This window comes from Boleophthalmus pectinirostris, unplaced genomic scaffold, assembly GCF_026225935.1.
Source record: "Boleophthalmus pectinirostris isolate CB_2022bp ecotype Guang Dong unplaced genomic scaffold, ASM2622593v1 HiC_scaffold_22, whole genome shotgun sequence".
Lineage (NCBI taxonomy): Eukaryota > Metazoa > Chordata > Actinopteri > Gobiiformes > Gobiidae > Boleophthalmus > Boleophthalmus pectinirostris.
The window spans coordinates 29,707,116-29,730,688 of record NW_026571190.1 but is presented as its reverse complement, the minus strand read 5'-3'; the positions used below and the strand labels follow the sequence as shown (position 1 = coordinate 29,730,688).

At 38.5% G+C, this 23,573-nt stretch overlaps 1 protein-coding gene across 2 annotated transcripts in view; it reads left to right on the top strand.

The window, feature by feature from the left end:
- ndst3 (N-deacetylase/N-sulfotransferase (heparan glucosaminyl) 3) overlaps positions 1-23,573 on the top strand; it is a 111,690-nt gene that overhangs the window by 74,418 nt on the left and 13,699 nt on the right. For both annotated transcript variants that reach the window (XM_055158627.1, XM_020930478.2), the window contains exons 7-12: positions 17,704-17,886; positions 19,277-19,373; positions 20,086-20,209; positions 20,694-20,868; positions 21,734-21,904; positions 22,371-22,480. In XM_055158627.1, the coding sequence (XP_055014602.1) occupies positions 17,704-17,886; positions 19,277-19,373; positions 20,086-20,209; positions 20,694-20,868; positions 21,734-21,904; positions 22,371-22,480 (860 nt within the window). The remainder of the gene's footprint in view (positions 1-17,703; positions 17,887-19,276; positions 19,374-20,085; positions 20,210-20,693; positions 20,869-21,733; positions 21,905-22,370; positions 22,481-23,573) is intronic.

The window sequence follows — 23,573 nt, the reverse complement described above, 5'->3', positions numbered from 1 at the left end:
AAAGCTGCATACACATACTGTATATCACTTTATACCAAAGACATCAGATCTGCAACGCTAGCTTCTGTACATTATATTGCTTATACTGTATTAGTTGTTCAGATGAATTATGTTTTAAAATTATACAAAAGTTGGCAAGAGGTATGACGCTTTGCAGCAATAACAAGGCTGCTGTGCTTTTATTAATTCAGCAACTTACCATTTAAGTTTTGGTTTCTGCGCCATGAGCCTTTTCCTTCAAGACTTGTTCTTGTAAAATTGATGTTTGACGTGGTAAAGTGTATTATATTTATCCACCATGACTGTAAACTTTTCATAGTCCATCCTTTTTATTTTCATGTGTTTGAAAAGTGAGAAACAAATTTGGATTTGTGTTTTTCATATTTTTAAGACAGTAACTGCCAAACTAATGCATTAAAAACATGTAAATTACAAACTTACTGAGCATAAATAATATTATTGTAGATAGATAACTGGTTATTGTTAAGATATCCTCATTTACAACACTCACAGTCTGTAAATGGATACAATTACAAATGACTCACAAAGACATCTTGTTTAGCATTTGTAATTTGTTTCTATCGACCTCACTGTGGCACTTGCATGCGCCGCTGTTTGACTGGCCTCATGTCTCCCCGTTTTTTTCTCTGCAGAGTTAATTTAAAGGTGTATTGTGTAACTTTTCTGGTGAAGGGTCCGTCAAATGCTTTTCTAAATTGGGGATGTTATTGCTTTGTCTGGAATGTTTCACAGTATGACATTAAACCTTTTTATCTTTATGGAGACCAAACCAGAGCAAGTTACAGGTCAGATCTGTGAAGAGGCAACCCCGCTCACAGCCATCATATTTTTCCAGGTATTTTACTATACTTTTTCCCCTTGAAAAGCTGACAGTTGTGGCTCTCTGAGCATATTTCCAGCATTATGCCACGTCATACGCACGATGATGTAGGGCAGGGGTCAAAATTAAAAACTGTGACTAAGTCGAGGGCCAAACAAAATATTTATGGAAAAATTTCATCAACATCTGCATGTTTTCTCTTCTTTTGAGATATTTAATGTTAAACCTTTTCTTATTAAAATGAATGTTTAATAATAGTTTTGCTTAGATATTGAATCTTGAACAAGCATAATATAAAATAATAACAATATTTTTAGTAAATAATGTCTCTATAGCCGATCTGTAGCCAGCGGGCAGCTCTAACACATATTTGATATGATGTCGTGGGATAAATATAATTATATAAATATAATTATATGGCTCATGATATAATTATATATATAATTATAGCATGGGCCAGGACACGTAGGTAAAATGAGTGTCCAATAGAAGCTTTGTTTTTTCAGTGGTCCAAACTTTGCCAAAGAGTATAGAGAGTCAAGATGGTTGAAATGTACTAAAATTGCCCTTAGGTCTGAAAGGGTTAAATAAATGTAAGGTAGACTGCTTAATGTCACATTGTGGAACATTTTAGGCAGAGCAATGAAATATTCTTAGAAACAAGCAGGTGATGGACCCCCAACCAAAAAATCACACAGTGCACCTTTAAGATATCCTCATTTACAACACTCACAGTCTGTAAATGGATACAATTACAAATGACTCCAAAAGACATCTTGTTTAGCATTTGTAATTTGTTTGTATCGACCTCTCCGTGACACTAGCATGCGCCGCTGTTTAACTAGCCTCACGTCTCCCTTGGCCTTTCTCTGCCGTGTTGACTCAAGCTCACATGTGAACAAACCCACATGCTGGGCTCTATCTCATTTTCACGTCTTCGTCTTTCCTTCTCCAAAGTCCTACTGATTGCCACTTGAAGATTTGGCAGCTCATCAATGCGTACTATTCGCCTCCTGCAAACGCTAACTCAAAAATTACTATACCGAGACTAAAACAGTGAAAACAGCCCAAATGGGAAGCTGTGACTGTGCCCGATGAAATGAATTGAAATCATTTGCTGTATTGACATTCAGCTTTCAATTATACGCTGATGAGAAGGAGGCGCCAAGATGGACTAGCCAGGCGAGCAATATGGAGGAGAGAGAAAGGGAGGGAGTGTAGTTCCTTTTAGTAGCAATAACAATTCAATCATGGAGAAATGTATGTGGAACTAAGTGGACTGTAATGAGAAGAAGGGCCAAAATCTTTTTTTTTTTTTTTTTCAAAGATGGCCCACTCTTTGAAGACAGAATTTATCTTGTTAGCGAGTTACAATGTAGGGGAGTTAGCCTACATCAATAGTGTGCTGGGAAGCCTGCTACACACTTAGCATAGTAATTATAGAGGACTTGTCGACAGAAGGTTTATAAGGTCAAAAGTGTGCAATTTAATGAAGCCAGAAGTAGCATTAGTTTACAAAGAAGGAACTATATTCACTGTTTTTGAAATGTGACTGTTTCTTTGTGATACCAGAAGACGACAACGTGATCTTTTGCACTTTGTACTTTGTTTTGGACAAGAACACAATATAATTTTGAAGCTTTTTATTATAGTTTGTAGTGAATAGTTTGTTTCGGGGAAATTTATTTTATAAAATCAGGGACCAGGAACTGACATTTCATCTTGAAAGGCAAGTTATAGTAATAACAATAGAACAGAGAACAACAGGCTGTTAACGTCACATATGAACAGTTCTTCAGATAACTATAACATAAACAACAGAACAAGTTTACCAAACTCTGGATCTCACTCCAGATCACTAAATCCATTGAATTCTTCATCCTTGGTGTCACTTCTGCACGACCTCTGGAGCTAAACCATAGATCCATGAGGAAAATGGAGCTTTCTGCCAGTCCCTCTCAAGTTTCTTGGTGACTCCAAACTTTCTTTCTGCTGCTTGATTTCTGTTTTTGGCTGCATATTTCACTACTTGCAGCAGGACAGCAGCTTTTTCTGCAGGAGGCATGCACAGTAGAGGATAAAGTGACAGTGGTACAGTTGTAGCAGATACTGACACACAAGCCTAGAGTGCCCTCTCGTGGCTGTCAGTGTGAAAATTTTAACTTATATGTCGCACCGGAGTATAAGTCACATGACCACTCAAACCATGAAAAAAGTGCGACTTATAGTCCGATAAATGCGGTATGTATTTATTTTTATAAATTTTACTCTAGAGATTGTATAACAGCAAAGAATATCTGGCAGATATTTTCTCAGAATGATTTACAAATAATTTTACACAATAGATTTCATAATATCATATATGGAAAATGCTGTTTTTGAAAGAAATGTTATCACAATACTTTTGATTTCTACACACACACAAAGAAAGAACTGTAGGAATAGGAAGGAGCTATGTTGTCGTGTCATACAGCACTTCGTTTCACATCATAAAGTAAAATATTTGAACCACACAAATACCACAAAATTTTCTCTGTCCAACGAACACAAGTAATTTCTCCAAAGACGCGATGGTGCTCAGAAGGATTGGAGCATGTAGCAGTCGAACTCATGTCCGATGTTGGCTTAATCTTGGACAACATTGATTTTGTGTTTGGGCGTGTTTTTGGACAACATGCCCAGACAGACATGCTTCACCAGAGCATCTAGGTCACCGAGAGATTGAAAAGGACAGAAACGGAGAGAGGAAATAGCAAATAACAGCAAGTGAGACAATGCAGGGGGGGTTAAAAAGAATCAAAGAAATAAAATGAACCAAGAAAATATCGATTTTTATTTTAGGTCAGAGGATCGATTTCCGCTTGGAGCATGTTCTGTTGTTGTGTCCTTGTGCAAGACCCTTCTCATATGAAAGTGTTGTGTGTATGAATGACTGTGGGGCAGATGGCGCAGATTGGCAGTGTGAATGAGTAATGCAGTGTGGGTGCTTTGGGTCACTGTTGCATCTAGTTGCTAATTTAAAAACTTTGGGTTCTTGTATTAAAGGGACAGTCTGGAATTTTGGACATAGGACCTCATTTCCTAGTGAGCCAGAGTGTTGGAGACATGCGGAGAGACTTTTAAAAAAATATTCCATCCGGTCCTTGTATTTGCAGAGGTCGCTGGTGCTAGACTAGTGCATGTCAATTGCTATAGTTATCCTGCCACTAAAAACAGTCTTACCCACTCCACAAAACACCCGAAGCAAATCTATTATCACGCCAGACTGTCGATGTGAATGTCTGTGTTGATAGAATAATGTTAGAAATAAAACTAACCTTGCATCGCATGAATCGTCGCATGTTGAGGGACTATTTTCTCAGCAGCAGCGGAATTTTACTTTGCTGGTAAGATAGGTGCTAGGCGATGTCAGTCTGCCACTGCCCGGCTTTTCTATCAGGAAGTACAATGCATTGCTTCTGCTCAGACATAAATCCTTCAAATGCAAGGTTGGGTTTACTTCTAAAATTATTCTATCGACACAGACTTTCACATTGACAGTCTGTTGTAATAATTGCTGTGCCTTGAGTGCTTTGTGGAGTGGGTAAGTCTGTTTTTAGTGGCAGGATAACTATGGCTATTGACATGCACTAGTCTAGCACCAGCGACTTCTGCAAATACAAGGACTGGATGGAATATTTTAAAAAGTGTCTCCACACATCTCCAACGCTCTGGCTCACTAGGAAATGAGGTCCTATGTCCAAAATTTCTGACTGCCCCTTTAATAACCATCTCTCTTCAGTGAAAAGTCATGGAGAAGCTGTTTGATGGGCTAGTTAACAGAGATAGACCGGTTAACCGATATATCAGTTGGCTTATATTTGTACTTTTAACGTATCAGCTATTGGCCTTAAAACTGCACCAGAGGTTTATATTTAATTTTGGCTGACTTGCTGCATTAAGTAGACATACAAATCCATATTTGAACACTTAAATGTGAAGAGATAATAGCGCAAAACATGAATACACACTCTTAAAATCTTAAAGCTTTGTGGGTGAGTTGGAGTAAAATTAAATGACAGAATTTGGGGAAAGTAATCGGTCTACATATCGACCCAAAAATATCAGCAAAGCATAGGGTCCATCCGCTGCTCTGGATTCTAAACAATCGGCATCAGCCACGAAAAAAAAGTTGTATCAGTTCTAATGCTGCTGTAGTAATATAGTTTCTTCACGATAATGTGGTTTACAGTAATAACAGGGATGTTATTAGTGGCTGTAAACATGCTGGTTAGATCACTCGCCAAGCATTAAAATCATAGTAATTTTCTTAAGTAGCAGCAGCATTCTGGGTATTTTAAGTGGTAGTGGGAGGACCAGTAAGTGCTTAAGACTTCCTGCTCAATTTTGAATATAATTAAATGTGAAGACAATTGGGGTTGGACTCATTCCTGCCATATTCATTTTCCTAGTCCCGTTTCAAATGTGATGTGAGCCTAATTTTGCTCTTAATTATTAGCACGGCCTTCTTTCATTTAAAACCACAAAGGGGAGTTAAGGCAATCCAATACTCAGCCAATGGGACGTGGCGCCGGATGCTGAGAGAGGCTTTATAATGCGCCATTTAATTGAATTTTTAACCGGGGAGTCCTTCTACCCAAAAGCTTTGAGGCCCGTGTCACCGGGTTAAAAGCACCTCAAGTTTTCCTCTGTTTTGTTTTGTGTTTCCCATTAACCTGCCAAGGTTAGTCTCCCGCCCATTGCCATTGTTAGTCCCTCCACTTTCCTCCACAGTTCTTTAATTACAAGCACAAATCATCTTCCCTACTCTGCTCCTTTGTTTTGTTTGGCAGCCAGTCTTTGAGGCCGGGCCACATAGTGAATATTTCAATGTTTAATAACACAATCTTGCCCTTTTATTTTGCTTAATATAAAAAGGTGTATAGTAATTTACAGCAAGTTTGTTCACAAAAACAATAATTTATGAGTTTAATTTAGTCAAAAATGTATAGCTTCTCTGCTGTTCGAAGATACCTTTCACTTGAGGTGTTTCTGACACAGACTGTATAAAAGTGGACTAAGGGAGTGTGACGTCTCCCATAGTGTTTGCTCCAGTCAAATGAAGCTCACGAGGCTAGAGGTCACAAGAGTGGATTTATTAACAGACAAAACAGTGAAATAAAAACACCAGGATCATGTAGACCGGGTTAATATGAACATTTTAAGACCAAAATGACGAGGCTCACAGCAGCAGCTACAGAGAGAGGGAGGATAATATTCAATTGTAAGTCAGTTGGAGCCTGAGTGAGAAGAGCCGCTGTTCTATCAAAATGGGCTGCACCATCAACATGAGCTACCCGCAACCTAAATCGACAGTTATGTCAATCGATTCACGCTGCCCCGTTGAAATAAGCTACTTTACGTTTTTCCGTGTACAGTTGTATAGATCCAATAAAACCTAACCCTGACTTCCCCGATTTTACAAAATATTTCTTTGGATTAGAGCAGGGGTCTCCAACCTTTTTCCTCCGGTGAGCTCTTTTACAAAACAAAAATGCCAGAGAGCTACTCATTTTAGCGGCTGCAAAAAAGTATTTCCCTGTTTTCCCTATATTTATTTATTTATTTATTTTACTTATTTCTTTCTTTATTCTTATTTTTATTATTTTTTGCGAGGGGGTTTGGGGAATAAAACATGGTCACATATTACTACTAATTGTTTTCTCTGTGACGTCTGCTTTATGTGCACAAAAAGATAAATAAATAAGGGGTGGGGAGCTACAGGTTGGAGATTCCTGAATTAGAGACAGCAGGTTTGACGCTGTTTGCACACGGTGATCAAACTTTATACCTTAGTTATGCACAATTTCAACTAATCTATATGAATATGCGAAGGTAGTTCATTTGGACAATCGTATTCTGCTCAAACAGGGCTCCAACTAAAGGTAGCACATATCGACAGGCAGATATCTTCTATCAAATAAGGCTCCCACTATATAAGAGAAAAACATGATTGGAAACATAAAACATAAACTCTTTACATTAAATAAATATCATAGGCTACAGTGTGAATTTCCTATTATAATATAGTGATATTTAATTTCTACAACGCCTTTCTAAATAAAGTTACAACGTTTTCTACCCATGGAAACAAAATAAAATATGATGAAATAAAAATGATAACGATAAAATCAAATAATCAATCATCTAACATGATTCTGCCACAAATCTAACGTGCACATGTCGTTGCTTATATGCTTAACTTGTCAAAACATAGAATAAAACCAATACACTTTTAAAATGTGACTTGTTACTCCACTTCTGTCTCGGGAGCTCAAATTGACAGGCATTTATACTCTAACAGCACTTGAGGGTTGTGCCCATGTGCAGTAGTGTTAGTTAGCTCAAATTGACAGGAGGCTGGAAGCGCCCCTATGGTCACTTCCTATGTGGAACAGGTTAACTCTGTCCATTTATTTATACAGTCTATGGTTTCTGATTACAAACTCGTGGCTGCAGGGACGGAGTTTGACATATTAAACCAATCACAGTGGTCCTTACACCCTCAGACTCCGCCCCTCACTCTCTTCTTGAGTCCAGGTAACGCCCAGTCTGTCAGCTCTGTTTGAAAGGTGGTTGTGGGCAGACTTTAGGTGTCTAACCCCACTTTATTTAGTCCCATCGTATTTGCAGTACTTCCCCCCACCTCTGTATATCGTCCCTGTGTGTCAGTCAGTGGTCCTGAATCAGGCATCAGAAGCTTTTGAGTGCTATGAAAGGAACATAAATCACTTTTTGATCACCTATTCTCCTCCCAGAAAACACATAATAATACAAGATGAGATGTGGGTGTTTTCTCAATGGCACCTTATTTACTCTTACGCCTCAATCAGGGCTGTTCACATTTTAATTTAAATCAGACCTTATATACTCACTAAGAATTTTCAAGTGGTGATTGTGTATCTGAGATTCTCTTGATTCAGTCAATGAGAAGTAAAAGCACTCAAGGACTTTTATGGGTGGGTATTGATTAAACACACTCACATTATGGGGACCTGTTTCCTTTATAAATAAACACACATACGTACTTTATTATGAGGACACAGATTATGCAATTGACTTTTTTGACCATGTAATAATATTATTCTCTCAAAAAAAAAAAAAAAAAAAAAAAAAAAAAACTGTAAACCGTCATAGTAGAGTTCTTATAAAACACTTGGTTTCCCTCTGCCCAGAACTGTCACAGCAGAGGTAAAAAATCCAGAGTCTATGACAATAAATCATCTCAAGACTTGTTAGGACCAGTTTATTACATGCTTACATTAGGGTGCCATTAGTATGATAGCTGTTTTGTTGTTGTTGTTGTTGTTGTTGTTGTTGTTTTCCAGTGGTACTCATCGCCGTCAGTAGATGAAGTGCTAACACCAAATCCAGATGAGGGCGTTGTGGAAAAAGACTCTCTTTGTAGACACTGATGAATGTTGAAGCAAAGAGGCAGAGTTTATCGCAGAGTTTGTCTTTGCTCTCTTGTTTGAGTTACGCAGAGTTTGTTCCCCAGACGTCAGACCCCGAATGACACAAGCAGCGAGTTTATATAGGTTGAGATGACCAGAGGACATACATTTCAAAGTGAGAAGGTGACTACTGTGGTCCTGTTGGCCTTTCTGAGCAGGATGTCACATGTGGAGTTAAAATAATACAAGATACAAGGTGTGGTATATTTCAAAGGAGAGAAAGAGATCTGAAAGTCAACTGCTTGATCTGATTTGCATCCATATTCACCTGCATTTGTAACTTCCAGGCAAGATTAACAAGCAAAAGGGAACAGAAGTGTTTACACTGAAGGGTCTTTCTAACACCGTCTTTAACTACTAAACTAAATGACTTTTCATTACGAAACCAAATGTGTTTCTGAAACATAATGTAATCACACAATATTTTAATTTCCTTTATACCTGATACCTGACTTTTTCATGAAATACCAAAGCAGTGGTCCTCGAGAGCAAGTGTCCTTATTAAAGATTAAAGATAAGACTTAAAATAAGGTTCAGGTTCTCCAAGTCGAGACTCTGGTTGTGGTCATAATTATAATTCTATAGGAAATGAATGTGAATGTAATGTCCCTAAAAGCATGTAATGATTATGTGTGTGTGTGAGTGTGATTTTGTTTGTGTGCGTTTGTATGTCTGTTTGTGTGCCTGTGTGTGTGTTAATGTGCATATGTGTGTGTTTGTGAGTGTGTGTTTATGTGCGTGTTTGTGGGTGTGTATGTGTTTATGTGTGTGTGGGTTTGTGTGTTTATGTGCATATGGGTGTGTTTGTGAGTGTGTGTGTGTGTGTTTATGTGTGTGTGGGTGTGTGTGTATGTGCGTATGTGTATGCGTGTGTTTTCATTTGTGTTTGTGTATGTGTGTGTGTGGGTATGAGTTGTTTGTGCGTGTGCGTACGTGTGTGTTTGTGTGCGTATGTGTGTTTGTTGGTGTGTTTATGTGTGTGTTTCTGGGTGTGTGTGGGTTCGTGTGTTTATGTGCGTAATGTGTGTGTGTGTGTGCTTATGTGTGTGTTTTCGTTTGTGTTTGTGTGCGTATATGTGTGCGTGTGGGCATGTGTTGTTTGTGAGTGTGCATTTGTGGATGTTTTTGTGCTTATGTGTCTGTTTTCATTCGTGTTTGTGTGCGTAAGTGTGTGCGTGGGGGCATGTGTTGTTTGTGCGTGTGTGGTTGTGTGTGGTTGTGTGTGTTTGTGTGTGTTTGTCTGCTTATGTGTGTGCGTGAGGGCATGTGTTGTTTGTGCGTGTGCGTATATGTGCCTTTTCTGGCGTCTCTAGCTGTTATGGTGTTGTGTTTCCGCTTGAGTGCGTGTGATGCCTTAACAGCAGTTCCACACAGTTGCTCCGACATCAGGCCGATTGATATGAAGTAGACAGGGCCTGGTGGAGCGCCGCTAGTTTGCCTAAAGTGAGAGTGGAGATAAGACAGCTGTAAACGCGCACAATTGCACACACAGGCACACGGGCGTGAAGGAGGCTGCTGCCATGTTCACAAATACACAAAGATTTAGACATGTTTGTAAGAGTTATGTGCTACTGTATGTGTTGCCACGGTAATTACCAACTGTAGAAAGGTGTCTTGGTTTTGTCAGTTTGTAGAACTTTTTTTTAAATTTTTTTTTATTGTACTGGTAATTATTATATTTTTAGAATAGCATTTGTCAACTCAGTATTTTAATTTATTTTTTATAACCTTTAAAACTGTGTTGTTGTTTTTTTTATTATTGTGGTTGTCTGTGAAGCTCTTTGGAACTTGTTCAGAAAAGTGTAATAGAAATTGTTTTATTTTTTTATTTTTTTGTATTATTATTTATTTAGTTATTTATTTAATAGGGACAGTGCATATTAATGAACATCTACAACACTGCAGTGTAAAGCCTGATTCATCAGCCAGTTTCACTTTGTGGAAACCATCTGACCTCGCAGTATTAGGATTAGCTCACTCGATGGTAGGCAGGTACTTTTTATCATTTAATCAGTCACTGCTATTTGGTCATGACATATGTAATGTGCCACTAACAGGACTAACTAGTATATTAAGCTTTTCCCAAATCCCGTAGGAAGAAGGGCAATAACGTCTTTCCCATTGATGAAATTCACCAAACATTCTCTTTATTCCATCTTTAAATCCTCAATCTCAGCAATCATTGACAACACTGAATATATGGCTCTTCACTGATTGGCTGATGCCCAAACTTGCACTTCCAAGGTTCTTGCAAACCGTCTAGTGTATTCCGATTCCTGACCTAGTCGCTGGAGAGAAATGAAATTGAGCGGAGGCACTAGGTGGCGCTAGCGTGGCTAGTGTAAATATGACAGATTATAGCAAAAATGCTAATTTCCATCTGTACTCCCTTGGCAGGTAACACCACAAAAAAAACTCTTGATCACACCAGGTCTAAACATAGAGTAACCAGGACTGCAACAAGTTTAAAAATTCTATATTACATAAAATTGAGCCCTCTGTTCCTGTCTTTTAATGTGTGGTATTTTTCAAGTTAACAGAAACCTTTTACCATTTGTTCATTAGAAATTGGCAATTCCAGGCCTGAAATCATCCAAATGATTATAGTGAAGGTGTATGGAGTTTGAAAGCAAGCGACGATAACAGCTCTACAGACTCGCCTTCCTCCCCCTTTTGTGATTAGGGGACTGGGGAAGAGTGGGGATAAGACATCACCAGCCATTAAGATATGAATTATTAGTCTGCACTGAGCACGTGTGAATTCTGTATTTGTGGAACAGGCCCCCTGGTGTGAATAACATAACAACAGCGGCATACAGACACACACAGACGCATGCATGCACTGTGAATGAGCTGGTGACAGGAAGGCTGCCAGGGGATGCTGAAGGTTGCCGTAGATACAAAGAGACACAGTGTCGGTGAGTTTGATGGATCAGCGTCCGGCCGACCTGGAATACAGCTCGGAATACTGATAGTTTTCCAAAAAAGTGACACGTGTGAAAGAGAGATGTGTAGTGGAGAGATAGAGAAAGAGAGAGACAGAGAGAGGAGGGGGGGTCTTCATAGTGAACTCCTGAGAGAGAGGGAGAGTGAGGAGAGAGAAAAAGGGGGAGGGAGTGTCGAGGAGATAGAGCAAGTATGTCACAAAGATCCTTTCTTCATGTATCTGTGAAGACGACAGTGTCATCTTTCATGCCGGCGAGTTTGAGCAATTCTAAGTGTCCAAAAATGTCTTTTTCAAACCACCTCTTGTTAAGCAAACTAGTGGTGTGGTACCAGATGTTATTTATTTCACTGGTGCATGATTTTTTAACTCACAAACACACTTAAACACACAAACCATGCATATTTACTCTCTTCTTCTCTTAAACTGAAAATACTCTGTTCTACCTTGCTCCACTATGTTTTTAAACACCATACACCTTCGCTAGAATCATCTGGACACTTTCAACCCTGGAATTACCAGTTTATAATAAGCAAAAAGTAAAAGGTAGCTGTTAACTAGAAAATCACTATGACATCACAAGGTGGAACAGAACATTTTGAGTTTTAAAGATATAGACAGACTCAAGCATGTGTGAATGAAAGAAAACACAGTTCTAGGTATGTTTTGATGAGGTAACATTATCACATGACTTAAAGCTCACAAGAGTTGATTTTGTAATATAGAACCTTATTATTATAATCTAACATATTTGTTTTGGTCTGTAAGTTTTCAACACTTGTCTGATTCAGTGTGACAAATTGGGCCTTTGTCCCATTTTAAACTCACATTAGTTTAATTTCACATTTTCCTAATTTATCAATATCCAACTACACAGTTACAATAATTCTTAGTTTTGGTCAATTTATCACGTAACACATTGTTCATTTAAATAGGCTTTATTTGTTGATTCACTTCAGTTACCATCCATTCATCACCATACCCACCTGCAGCTCCACATGGTTCAGCCAAACGACGGGGCGTGCCTCATGTCGGCCATTTGTAAAACCTTGGAAGGAGGTCGTGGGCTGGACCATGTGGAGGGGAGAACTGGTTTAAGTTCTGTTTCATAAATTTTCTGTATTTGGATTTTATAGTTTATTTTCAGTACACTGTTTAGTTTAGTCGATTATCCTTCCGAAATTGTTTTCGGAGGAAGTTGCCTAGCAACACGTGTGGCACGCCCTTTTTCCTGGGACAGCGCGACTCGGACCTTGGTGGCAGAAAAAGTAGACCGAGCAAGGATTCCGAATCAGAATCCAAGGTGGCTACACCCACTGTGACGTGTAAATATGAACTGTTTTCATTGTGTTCGGACACTTTGGTGGTTTAAATGACAATGTCACTTGTATTACTGCAATACCTCACCACGTCCGTATCACTGCTTAGTCGGTGTTGTGGTGAGGCGCTCCAAATCCGACATGCGAAACATAATAATACGTTTCAAGCTTGGATGTGACATTAAATCCGAGGTCCAAGTGGGCGTTGGAAGATAATCGAACGCAGGGTAAAAGCGAGCAGGTGTTGTCAGTTTGGGGAGAGACTTTGGTGCAGATGGGTGCAGGTTGTTGGTGCTTTGATTCAGTTTGAGGTACTTATTTTCTGTTTATTTGTACTTTTTTTGATCCTACACCGGAAGTCTGTTTTAAATAGTGCCTGGTCAAAGACACTTTTTGTTGTAATCAGCCTCCTACCTCCTCACAATCAGTAAATTCTTTGTGGAAGAAATATGACCAATACTGCTGTCTGCTCTGTTATAGGTGCATTGTGTAACTTTGCTGGTGGAGGGTCTATCAAATGCTTTTCTCCTTGGAGATCTTATTGCTTTCACAGTTTGGTTTAATACCTTTCTATTTTCATGGAGACCAAACTAGGCCACGTTACTGGTTAGATAGATTGTTTTATGAGCTGTAAAACCATCTGTAATTGAATAAAACCATCTGTAATTGTAAAAACATCTGTAATTGAATAAACGTAAAGTAGCTCTGTTTGATGTTATACTGTGGAACATTCTAAGCAGAGCGATGATATTTTTTTATACAAACAAGCAGGTGACGCACCCTCAACCGAAGAGTTACATAGTGTGCACCTTTAAGGGCTGGTGATGTCTTATCCCCTCTCTTCTTCCCCAGTCCCCCAATCAGAAGAGGAGGGTGTGTGCTAGTGTGTATAGCTGCTATCTTTGCTTGTCTCTTTGATCAGCCCATAAAAGCACTGAGGCGTGGATAGATAGCTCAGACCCACACATTATCACTGCTGCTTCTCTGTTCGGCGCACACATTAACGGACATGGGAGCTCTCTGGTGTCTAACGGGTGTCTCTCAGTGCATCTGCCTTCTCCCTGTGGCTTTGGGGAGTTTTCTGCACAGACACTCAACTTGGCAGATGTAATCTCTCTCAGGATCAGAATCAGTTTTATTGCCATTGTCCGTAAACACATTTCGTAAACTAGGAACTTGTGCATGGGACTACTATGATAAAAACACAAATAAGGGCATGCATTAAAATAAGGGAGATAAAAAATGGACTTACAAATACAAAATATACAATATGAGCAGAATAACAGGGGAAAAACATTGCAAGTAGTTTAATCTTTCTCAGGATCAGAATCAGTTATTGCCACTGCAAAATTCACAATCTAGGAACTTCTGTATGTGACTAGAATGACAAAATAAAAATAAGAGGATGCATTAAAATATAGTATATACAAATAGGTTTTGACTGGACCAAAGACTTTACAAATACAATATATACAGTATGAGCAGTATAAGTGAAATAAAACTGCAAGTATATAGGTTAATCTTATTCAGAAGTTTTATTACAATGGTCAGGTAACAAAATTCACAAACTGGGAACTTCCTTCTGCATTAAGGTGCGACATAAAGCAAAGAATAGTAATGTAAACTATGATAAAATAAAAATGAGGGCATGCATTAAAATAGGGTAAATAAAAATAAAGTATAAAATATAGAGTTTAGTGTTAAGGTTAAAATATAGAGTTTAGTGTTAAGGTTAAAATATAGAGTTTAGTGTTAAGGTTAAAATTTAAGTTTAGTGTTAAGGTTCAAATATAAAGTTTAGTGTTAAGGTTAAATATAAAGTTTAGTGTTAAGGTTCAAATATAAAGTTTAGTGTTAAGGTTAAATATAAAGTTAACGTTAAGGTTCAAATATAAAGTTTAGTGTTAAGGTTCAAATATAAAGTTTAGTGGTAAGGTTAACCTTAACACTAAACTCTATATTTTAATTACAGTCATAGTTTCATGGCACATATTGATGGTAGATGGATGAAGGAGTTTGGGATATTGACAAAATATATTTATTACAGATAATTGAATAGATGTTATTTCTTTATTATTATTATTTATTTTAGCAGTGGCCAGTATCTGATATTTACCGACACCAATATGAAGATTTTAAATCCATAACAAGGTCCACAAATGTATGTTAAGAAAAATTCACAACTTAACATTTCACTTTTGTAAAAATAATAACAAAATATATTTATCTGGGTCACAACATATTTTATTGCATTATTGTGTAAATATACAGCCATATTTTTAATACTGCTCTTTCATTTCCATTTTTATTTAATAGTCTGTTCGAAAAGATGAATCTGATGTTCTGAGGACAGACTGGGAATGGCACATGGGCATACAGACACTTTAGCAGCTTGGAAAAAAAATACTGGTGCCACATATTTGTTAAATTTCCAGTATCAGACTGATACCGATAGATTTGGATCTCACTTGTTGTTTGACTATCCTAATGCCGATATTCAGACAATCATGTGGCAAATCATCAGAAATGTGCTAAGACAAGCCTGTATGTTTCCTGGTTGAGGGAGTAAATATCACAAAAATGATGACAATTAAAAGCCACATTTATAAGGTGTGCAAAAAAGAAATGGAGAGCAATTGTAGTTTAGCAAATGGTTTTAATGAGAAGTAATTCCAGATATAGAACCAAACTCCTCAGCTGGATGTATAGTCTGTATATAAATGGACTTTGCTATGGTGACTCAGTAAAAGAGCTTTGTCTCACTGAGTTTCTGTCATCACCCAGGCGCTATGAGAATTGTGTTTTTTTCCTTAACTTCACTTAGCATCAATCAAAGTTTATCTCTCCTTTGTCTAATACTCCACGCTGGATTGCTTTAAAAGTTGTAAAATCTTCTTTAACAAAAAGTTCTTCTGCGCAGTTTGATGGCGCTGGACACATTCTGTTTTTCAGTTCATCACAGAGAAATAATCTGTTTTCTTTTTGCTGCAGTCACAACAAAGTAATTAAATTTACTCAGTCCTTCAGTAACACGGGGTCTGGGGAAATGAGATTCTGACTTCAGCAATATAAAAGAAACTGCCTGCTATGTCTATGGTCTTTTGTTCTTGTTTTATTTAATGAGTTGTAGTGCACAGTGATTGGCAGGTGTGATTTGGTTCAGAATGTAAATCTGCTTGACGTACAACACAAGTCATTGCTAATTCTATAGTTTTATCTGTGGTCTCATGGGATCTCTGTAGTAATGAGAAGAAACACAGAATACACTCATGCAATACAAAAAGGGGCACGTAGGTTTTCATACAAATACCGAAAAATTTACAACAACGTTAGATGTATGTCCAACTAATTTAACTATGTTTACTTTGAGTTAGACATTTGTACTTATGGTCTTGTTTCTTTTATTTTATGCGGACTTTCCAAAGATCTGACCTGTACGTTGGCCTAGTGGCATAACCTGCTTCTTCCTGGAGATAGTTAAATGCCATAACCAGGCAAAACAATAACAAATCTATGGGGAAAAAAGTGTATTTAATTATTGATCATTATAGGTTCTTTTCACGCTTACCGGAAGACATTTGGAAACATGCGAATGACGACTTAAGGTGTAATTATCAACACTGGGGATGATCATGGATTCATCAGCAGCGTCTTCACAACCTGTCGAAGCTTTCCATGGGGGACGTGACGCTAATCGTGTTTTCGATGTCACTTACAGGGAACTGGTTGTAACTGTTGATCTGCCGAACAGAACAGAACAGAACGCTGACATTTTTTTTATTTTTTTTTATTTGTATGATTAAGTTAGACCAATTATAATACACATTAATAGGCAATTTAAAAGAAAAAAGAAGGAATACAATGACATCTAGATGAAGAAAACTGGGCCAGACTGGGTCGTCATCTTCATTTTTCCAAACGTCTGCTGGTTTTGTGACGTAAGCGTGAATATTGTACTTATGAAATAGCTCTCTTAAGAAATGGTTAACATGGTGTAGCCCAGAGGTGGGGACTTGCAAGTCGTGAGTTGGACTCGAGTCAGACTTGAGTCTCTATTTTTAGGACTTGAGACTTGACTTGATAAAATGGATTAAGACTTGGGACTCGACTTGGACTTGAAGGTCAGTGACTTGGGACTTGACTTGGACTTGAGCAATACTTTTCTCATTACGGTTGATAAATGCAGTGCTTAATTTAACAGGAACAAACTGGAACATGTCCCTCCCACTTCTCTGTTTGTTACTTTGGGTGGAACTGAAGTACTGTGATACTCAAATGTACTCCAGTAATGTACACTACAATACAGTAGTAAATCAGAGGGATCTACATAGAACTTGAGCCTTCCATTTCAGTGCAGACTACATGGCAAAATAACTGTTATTAAGCACTCTTAAATCTTAAATCTTTCTATTCTGACTGTAATGATTCACATTAAGACCTTGTCAAGACATTTAAAAAGGAAAAAGTTGCATTTCTACAACTATTATATAAATACTCATGTATAAGTATACCATAACTTTTTAAGCACAATTTAGTTTAAAAGTCATGTAAATTGCAAAAATCTAAGTTTTGGTTTAAAGACTTGAAATGACTTGGAGCTCAAAGCAGACGACTTGGACTTATTTGCCAATGACTCGAGACTCGACTTGGACTTGTCTTTGACTCTGGTTCGGTAAATTTTTGTAAATGTAATATCACCTATAACTGTTATGCTTCTGCTGCCTGCTCTGTTAAAGATGCACTATGTAACTTTTTGGTTGGGGGTCCATCACCTGCTTGTTTCTATGGAAATGTCACTCTACCTGGAATGTTCCACAGTATTTCCACAGACATTAAACAGGTCTACCTTACATTTATTCAATTACAGGTGATTTTATAGCTCAAACATATCTAGAAAAACAGGCATTCTGGCTGTGAGCGGGGTCGCCTCTCCACAGAACTGACCTGTAACTTGGTGCGGTTTGGTCTCCATGAAGATAGAAAGGTTTAATACCATACTGTCAAACAAAGCAGTAACATCTCCATCATAAAAGTTACAGAATGCACCTTTTATGTATGTAAAAATCCCAGTTTAATCATCATGCTGTCTTTGTATTTGTTTTGTAGATCAGTATTTTCATGACTCACTTGTCCAACTACGGCAATGACCGCCTGGGCCTGTACACCTTTGTGCACCTGGCCTCTTTCCTGCGCTCGTGGACCAATCTCCAGCTCCACACCCTGCCCCCCCTGCAGCTCGCCCACAAGTACTTCCAGCTTTTCCCACAACAAAGAAACCCGCTGTGGCAGGTGTGTTTGCTCATATTCTACCCTCTGTAGCTCCCGCCTTTGTAATGTTATAGGCTCATTATGTAAGCTTGTTTGCTCTTCCACTAGGCTTTGTTTACAGGTCCTATATTAAACAAAATGGACTGTTGTGAGGTTTTAGTTAGAATGTTGTCACCTCTGCAAAAACATACCCGGTGCTGTGTTTTGTTTCATTCACACATGTTTGAGGAATAATTTGTTATTCAGTGTTTCCCGCAGAAAATTGTTTAGTCAAGGTGGTGATAGGGGGGCTGCGAGTGCTCTGCGTACAAAACTGAGGATGGCTAACTAGGGGTGCAACAATATCCAAGTGTCACGATACAATATCGTCACGGTGTGAACCCCACGGTACAATATTTATTGCAATATCGTGGAAAAGCTCACGATATGGTGGGAAGACTCATGATTAGGGATAAAACAATATCCAAATCTCTCAGTACGATATTTTCACGATATACATCTCACAGTACGATATATATTGTGATATTTTATGAAGAAGAACAAAACTGTATGCTACTTTTCCTCTTAAAATGCCTTGACAAGACTTAATCCAAAGAACTAAGAAATTGAGCAAAGGATCATGGTCTATGTTGTTCCCTCTGTCTTTTTTTTAGCTATTGCTGCACCATAACTCTTTATTTAAGCGAAGAGACTTGTAATTCAGTATATTGTGATGGTCCACGATATTATTGTGAGAACTTTGATGATACAATACCACGATATTTCGGCTATTGTAACATCCCTACGGCTATCTTAATGAAACAGAATATATGGGCAAGCAGTTGGTAGGACACTCAGATGAATAATTATAATTAACTATCTTACCTTCACATGTCCTTCCCACGACGTCCAGCTATTCAGATTGGCTTCCCTCCTGATAAAAATTTGGTCTCATAGCACAGAAGATGAGAGATGATGCAGTAACATGCCGCCGTCAAGGGGGGGGGTGCAATTGTTGTCAAGGCGGCCGTCTTAACTATAAAGCGCTGCTGGAAACACTGTTATTAGTTTGTCTTCATCTTTCTTCTACGTTGCGATGTCATGAAGTAGTAGTTTTCATGTTTACCTTTTGTTCAGTAGACATTGGCAATTCCAGGTCTGAAATCATCCACGTGACTTCTAGTGAAGGTGAAAGGAGTTTAAAAACACTGTGGAGCGCTTCCTGTATTACCCCCATGTCATCACAAGGTGGAACAGAGTGTTTTCTGTTTAAGAGAAAAACTCGGCTTAAATATGCAGGATTTGTGCATTAAACATGTGTGAATGAAACAAAACAAAACACAACTCTGGGTATGTTTGTGATGAGGAAACAGCATTATAACATAGATCAGAAAATAGAGTAACATGGACCCTTTCATTTTTGCTCCGACAGAACCCGTGTGATGACAAACGGCATAAAGACATCTGGTCCAAAGAGAAAACCTGTGACAGATTGCCCAAGTTCATGGTGGTGGGGCCTCAGAAGACAGGTACAACTCGCTTAAACACACACTCACACACCTACACGCATTGAGCTTTGCGTGTGCAGGTGGGGATCTTGCACATAAGAGCCCATTCAGTTAATAGTCTATGTTCTTTGGTCCTGTCAGGCAGAGACAAAAAAGAGAAGGGCTGCACTCCTCTTTCTACCCATGTACTATCTACTTTAGAAGCCTTGAAATAAAGCCCCGCTCACCCCAGTGTCTCTTTGTTCTCCCTGTCTGAGAAATACAAAGAAGTGATAATAATCGCCAGGGCTACCGTCTTGTGTTTTTGAAAGTTCTATTGGCTGATGACACTGATGTTTAATTTTATTGAAGATTTTTTGCGGTGCAATCTCTGTGTTTGAAAATTGGATAGTGGGCAAGGGCAGAGGAGCAGGATGTGTGAATAAGTGTAAGGAGAAGTGAGATGCTGAGGGTGAGACAGAGGGCATGACCACGGCCCCAGTGCGGATTGGTGTCAAATAGTTTTGAATCATTTTATGGCAAGGTCCTCACACACACTCACATACACATATACACACACACGCACTCACACATACGCACACTGTGTATTCTCAGCAAGATATAAATCTGTTGCAGAGGAAAAAATGGTGGTATGGATCAGTGCTGACAGCTCTCACACACAGACACACACAGCGCTCGGCTCTCTGCTCAACTGAATTAACGAGCCACTTATGAATTATGCCCTTTCTTCCAGGGACGACAGCACTTTATCTCTTCCTCCTCATGCACCCCTCCATCTCCAGTAACTTTCCCAGTCCCAAGACGTACGAGGAGGTCCAGTTCTTCAACACCAACAACTACCACAAGGGCATCGACTGGTGAGACCTGTTTACCTGCTGTAGAGAAGGTGAAAGGAGCCACTATGAGGACACAGCACTTTAAAATGGAGTCAGCAGACTTAATGATACATTAAGCACTGCTGAATAGTTTGTCATCGTCTTGAAAATGATCCTTTGCAGTCTGCATCCAGAAGCCAACAGACATATGGCTGCCTAAATTGACCCATAAAAGGGTTACTTACTGACGGAGACAGCTGTTGCTTCACAAAGTCATCCAGAAATGACGGAGGATTCTTTATTAAACACTGTTTAAATGACACTGCTTCTTGGAGATGGCAGTGCAAAACCAGAATGATGCTGTAATAGGCACTTCAAGCGTTTGACTTTTGAAATTGTACCTGACTTTGAGAGCGTGTAATTACAGTATGTGTGCTGAGCTGTTTGATATTATGTTTATCACTGATGTGTGTCACCACTACAGGCTTATATTAACTCTCTCCTCTGCATCTTTATTGTGCTCCAGGTACATGGAGTTTTTCCCTGTGCCCTCTAATGTGAGCACAGACTTTCTCTTTGAGAAAAGCGCTAACTACTTCCCTTCGGAGGACACCCCACAAAGAGCTGCTGCTCTGCTGCCCAAGGCCAAGATCATTACTCTGCTCATCAACCCGTCTGACAGGGCCTACAGTTGGTACCAGGTACAGTACATGTCTACACCCTCACTACAGCTGGTACAATGTACAGTACACGTGTACACTCTCACTACAGCTGGTACAATGTACAGTACACGTGTACACTCTCACTACAGCTGGTACAATGTACAGTACATGTGTACACTCTCACTACAGCTGGTACAATGTACAGTACATGTGTACACTCTCACTACAGCTGGTACAATGTACAGTACATGTGTACACTCTCACTACAGCTGGTACAATGTACAGTACACGTGTACACTCTCACTACAGCTGGTACAATGTACAGTACACGTGTACACTCTCACTACAGCTGGTACAATGTACAGTACACGTGTACACTCTCACTACAGCTGGTACAATGTACAGTACATGTGTACACTCTCACTACAGCTGGTACAATGTACAGTACATGTGTACACTCACTACAGCTGGTACAATGTACAGTACACGTGTACACTCTCACTACAGCTGGTACAATGTACAGTACATGTGTACACTCTCACTACAGCTGGTACAATGTACAGTACACGTGTACACTCTCACTACAGCTGGTACAATGTACAGTACACGTGTACACCCTCACTACAGTGGATACTCCACACCTCATCCTGTTCAGCTCCAGTTGTCTATTGATCAGAATTGAGTGTAATTTCATGCTATGATGTGTATATAATAGAGCAGATTTTTCTGTTTGATAAATATAAAAATTAGGTCTAAATCTATACCCTATTAAAATATGTTTAAGTAAATTAATAGTAATAGCTGAGATAATGACTAATGAGGGAGAGTGCATAAGTAGAGCAGACAGAATACTGTAAATACTCCCTGAATATTCAGTTCTCTGTTTTATTCTGTGCGCCTGCAGCATCAGAGGGCCCACGAGGACCACGCCGCCCTCAAGTTCACCTTTTATGATGTCATCAGCGCTAAAGCGGGCGCTCCGGCCGAGCTGCGCTCTCTGCAGAGCCGCTGTCTGCTCCCAGGGCTCTACTCCACTCACCTCGAGAGGTGGCTCACTTACTACCCTCCCAACCAGGTGAGTGCTGACTTCACATGAGAGTATGGAACACCGCACTATATGGTTCTGAATTATACATGCTCAGTGTAGATGCATGTGTAGGAGAAACCAGAGTTCAGTGATTTAACCACTGCTTACACAATGTAAGATTTAGATACAACAACAGTGTGAAAAATGAGACAAAACAAGAGAGAAGTTCACACATTTCCAATATCGTTATATGCTCAGGGATAGCGGCGGTGTCAAATATTTTCTGTATTTATTTTTACAATGCTGTTTTGTAGTTTCTTGAAGATTAAATTGCAGTTACATAACACATTTATATCTGTTTTTGGTTATTTGTGTGTGACTGCAAAAGCCTGAGTAAAGTCACTTTTAATATAGGACCACATTTACTGACTGTATATCCACTATATTTTGTTGCATTGTTGTCATTTTTCTAAATGTTCTGAAATATTCTGGTGTTCTCTGTTGTGTGTTTTAGGTGATGATCATTGATGGTCACCAGCTCAGATCTGACCCGGCCTCTGTGATGGACGAGGTGCAGAAGTTCTTGGGAGTGACTCCTCACTTTAACTACTCCCAGGCGCTCACGTGAGTCTGTCACTGATGCTTTCTTTGACAGCTGAGACTTCTGGAGTTAAAACTGTAGAAATACTGACATCTAGTGGTGTGTGGTTTTATGTTGCATTATAGTCACAACAGCTTTTTTTTTTAGCTTTTCTGAAGGAAATAAGATTCTTAATTGTGTGTGTGTGTGTGTGTGTACATATGTATATATATATATATATATATATATATATATATATATATATATATATATATATATATATATATATATAATATATATATACACATATGTTCATGTTATATTTGAATAACACATTTTCATGGTAATAGTACTTTTTATAGAAACAGTAACAGTAGTGTCGATGTGTAGAGAGTACATGTATAGAGTTTTATGGCTGTGCAACTGAACAAACTTAAAACTGTGATATTTCCCTTATCACTCTTTTGAATTTCAAAAATGTAAACGATGCCCTTCTGTTCAGTATGACATGTGCACTCATTCTGCCACTCAAACCAGAGCAAACCTCTTTTCTAATGCACTCTGCTGCACAGCACTGATGACAGCAAATGTCCCACTAGTGGAACGTAAAGTTAGTCATGAATCTTTTAAACAAACATTATTAACATATTAAAACATTATTAATAAACATATATTCGATGTATACTTTCTTCACAGGGTATGTTGACAGAATAGAAATCATAGTTCGAAATAATGATGTTTTCAGTTATCCAAACAATAATTTTAACTAGACAAATAATTATTATTATACTTTTTGCCATAATACAACAGCCCTGGTATGTATACAGTAGTAATATGTGTATACGTGTCGAGCCCTTTGCAAACTTCTCTTTTGGATGAGAGAGGGATGGAGGGTGTTAGAACAATTTTCCAACAGTTTTTTTGGAAAAAACTAATTTTAAATTTTGTTTTAATTTGTAAAATGTGTTTTTTGTTTTAATTTCAACTGTATTCAAGGAAAGGAAAAAAAAAAAAAAAAAAAACTAACAATAAATACTGTACACATCCAGGAGAACAGAATCCAGGTACATTCTACTTCATGTAACAGCGAACACCAATTCAACTTGAGTTTTGTAGAAATTATAACTTCAGGTGCAC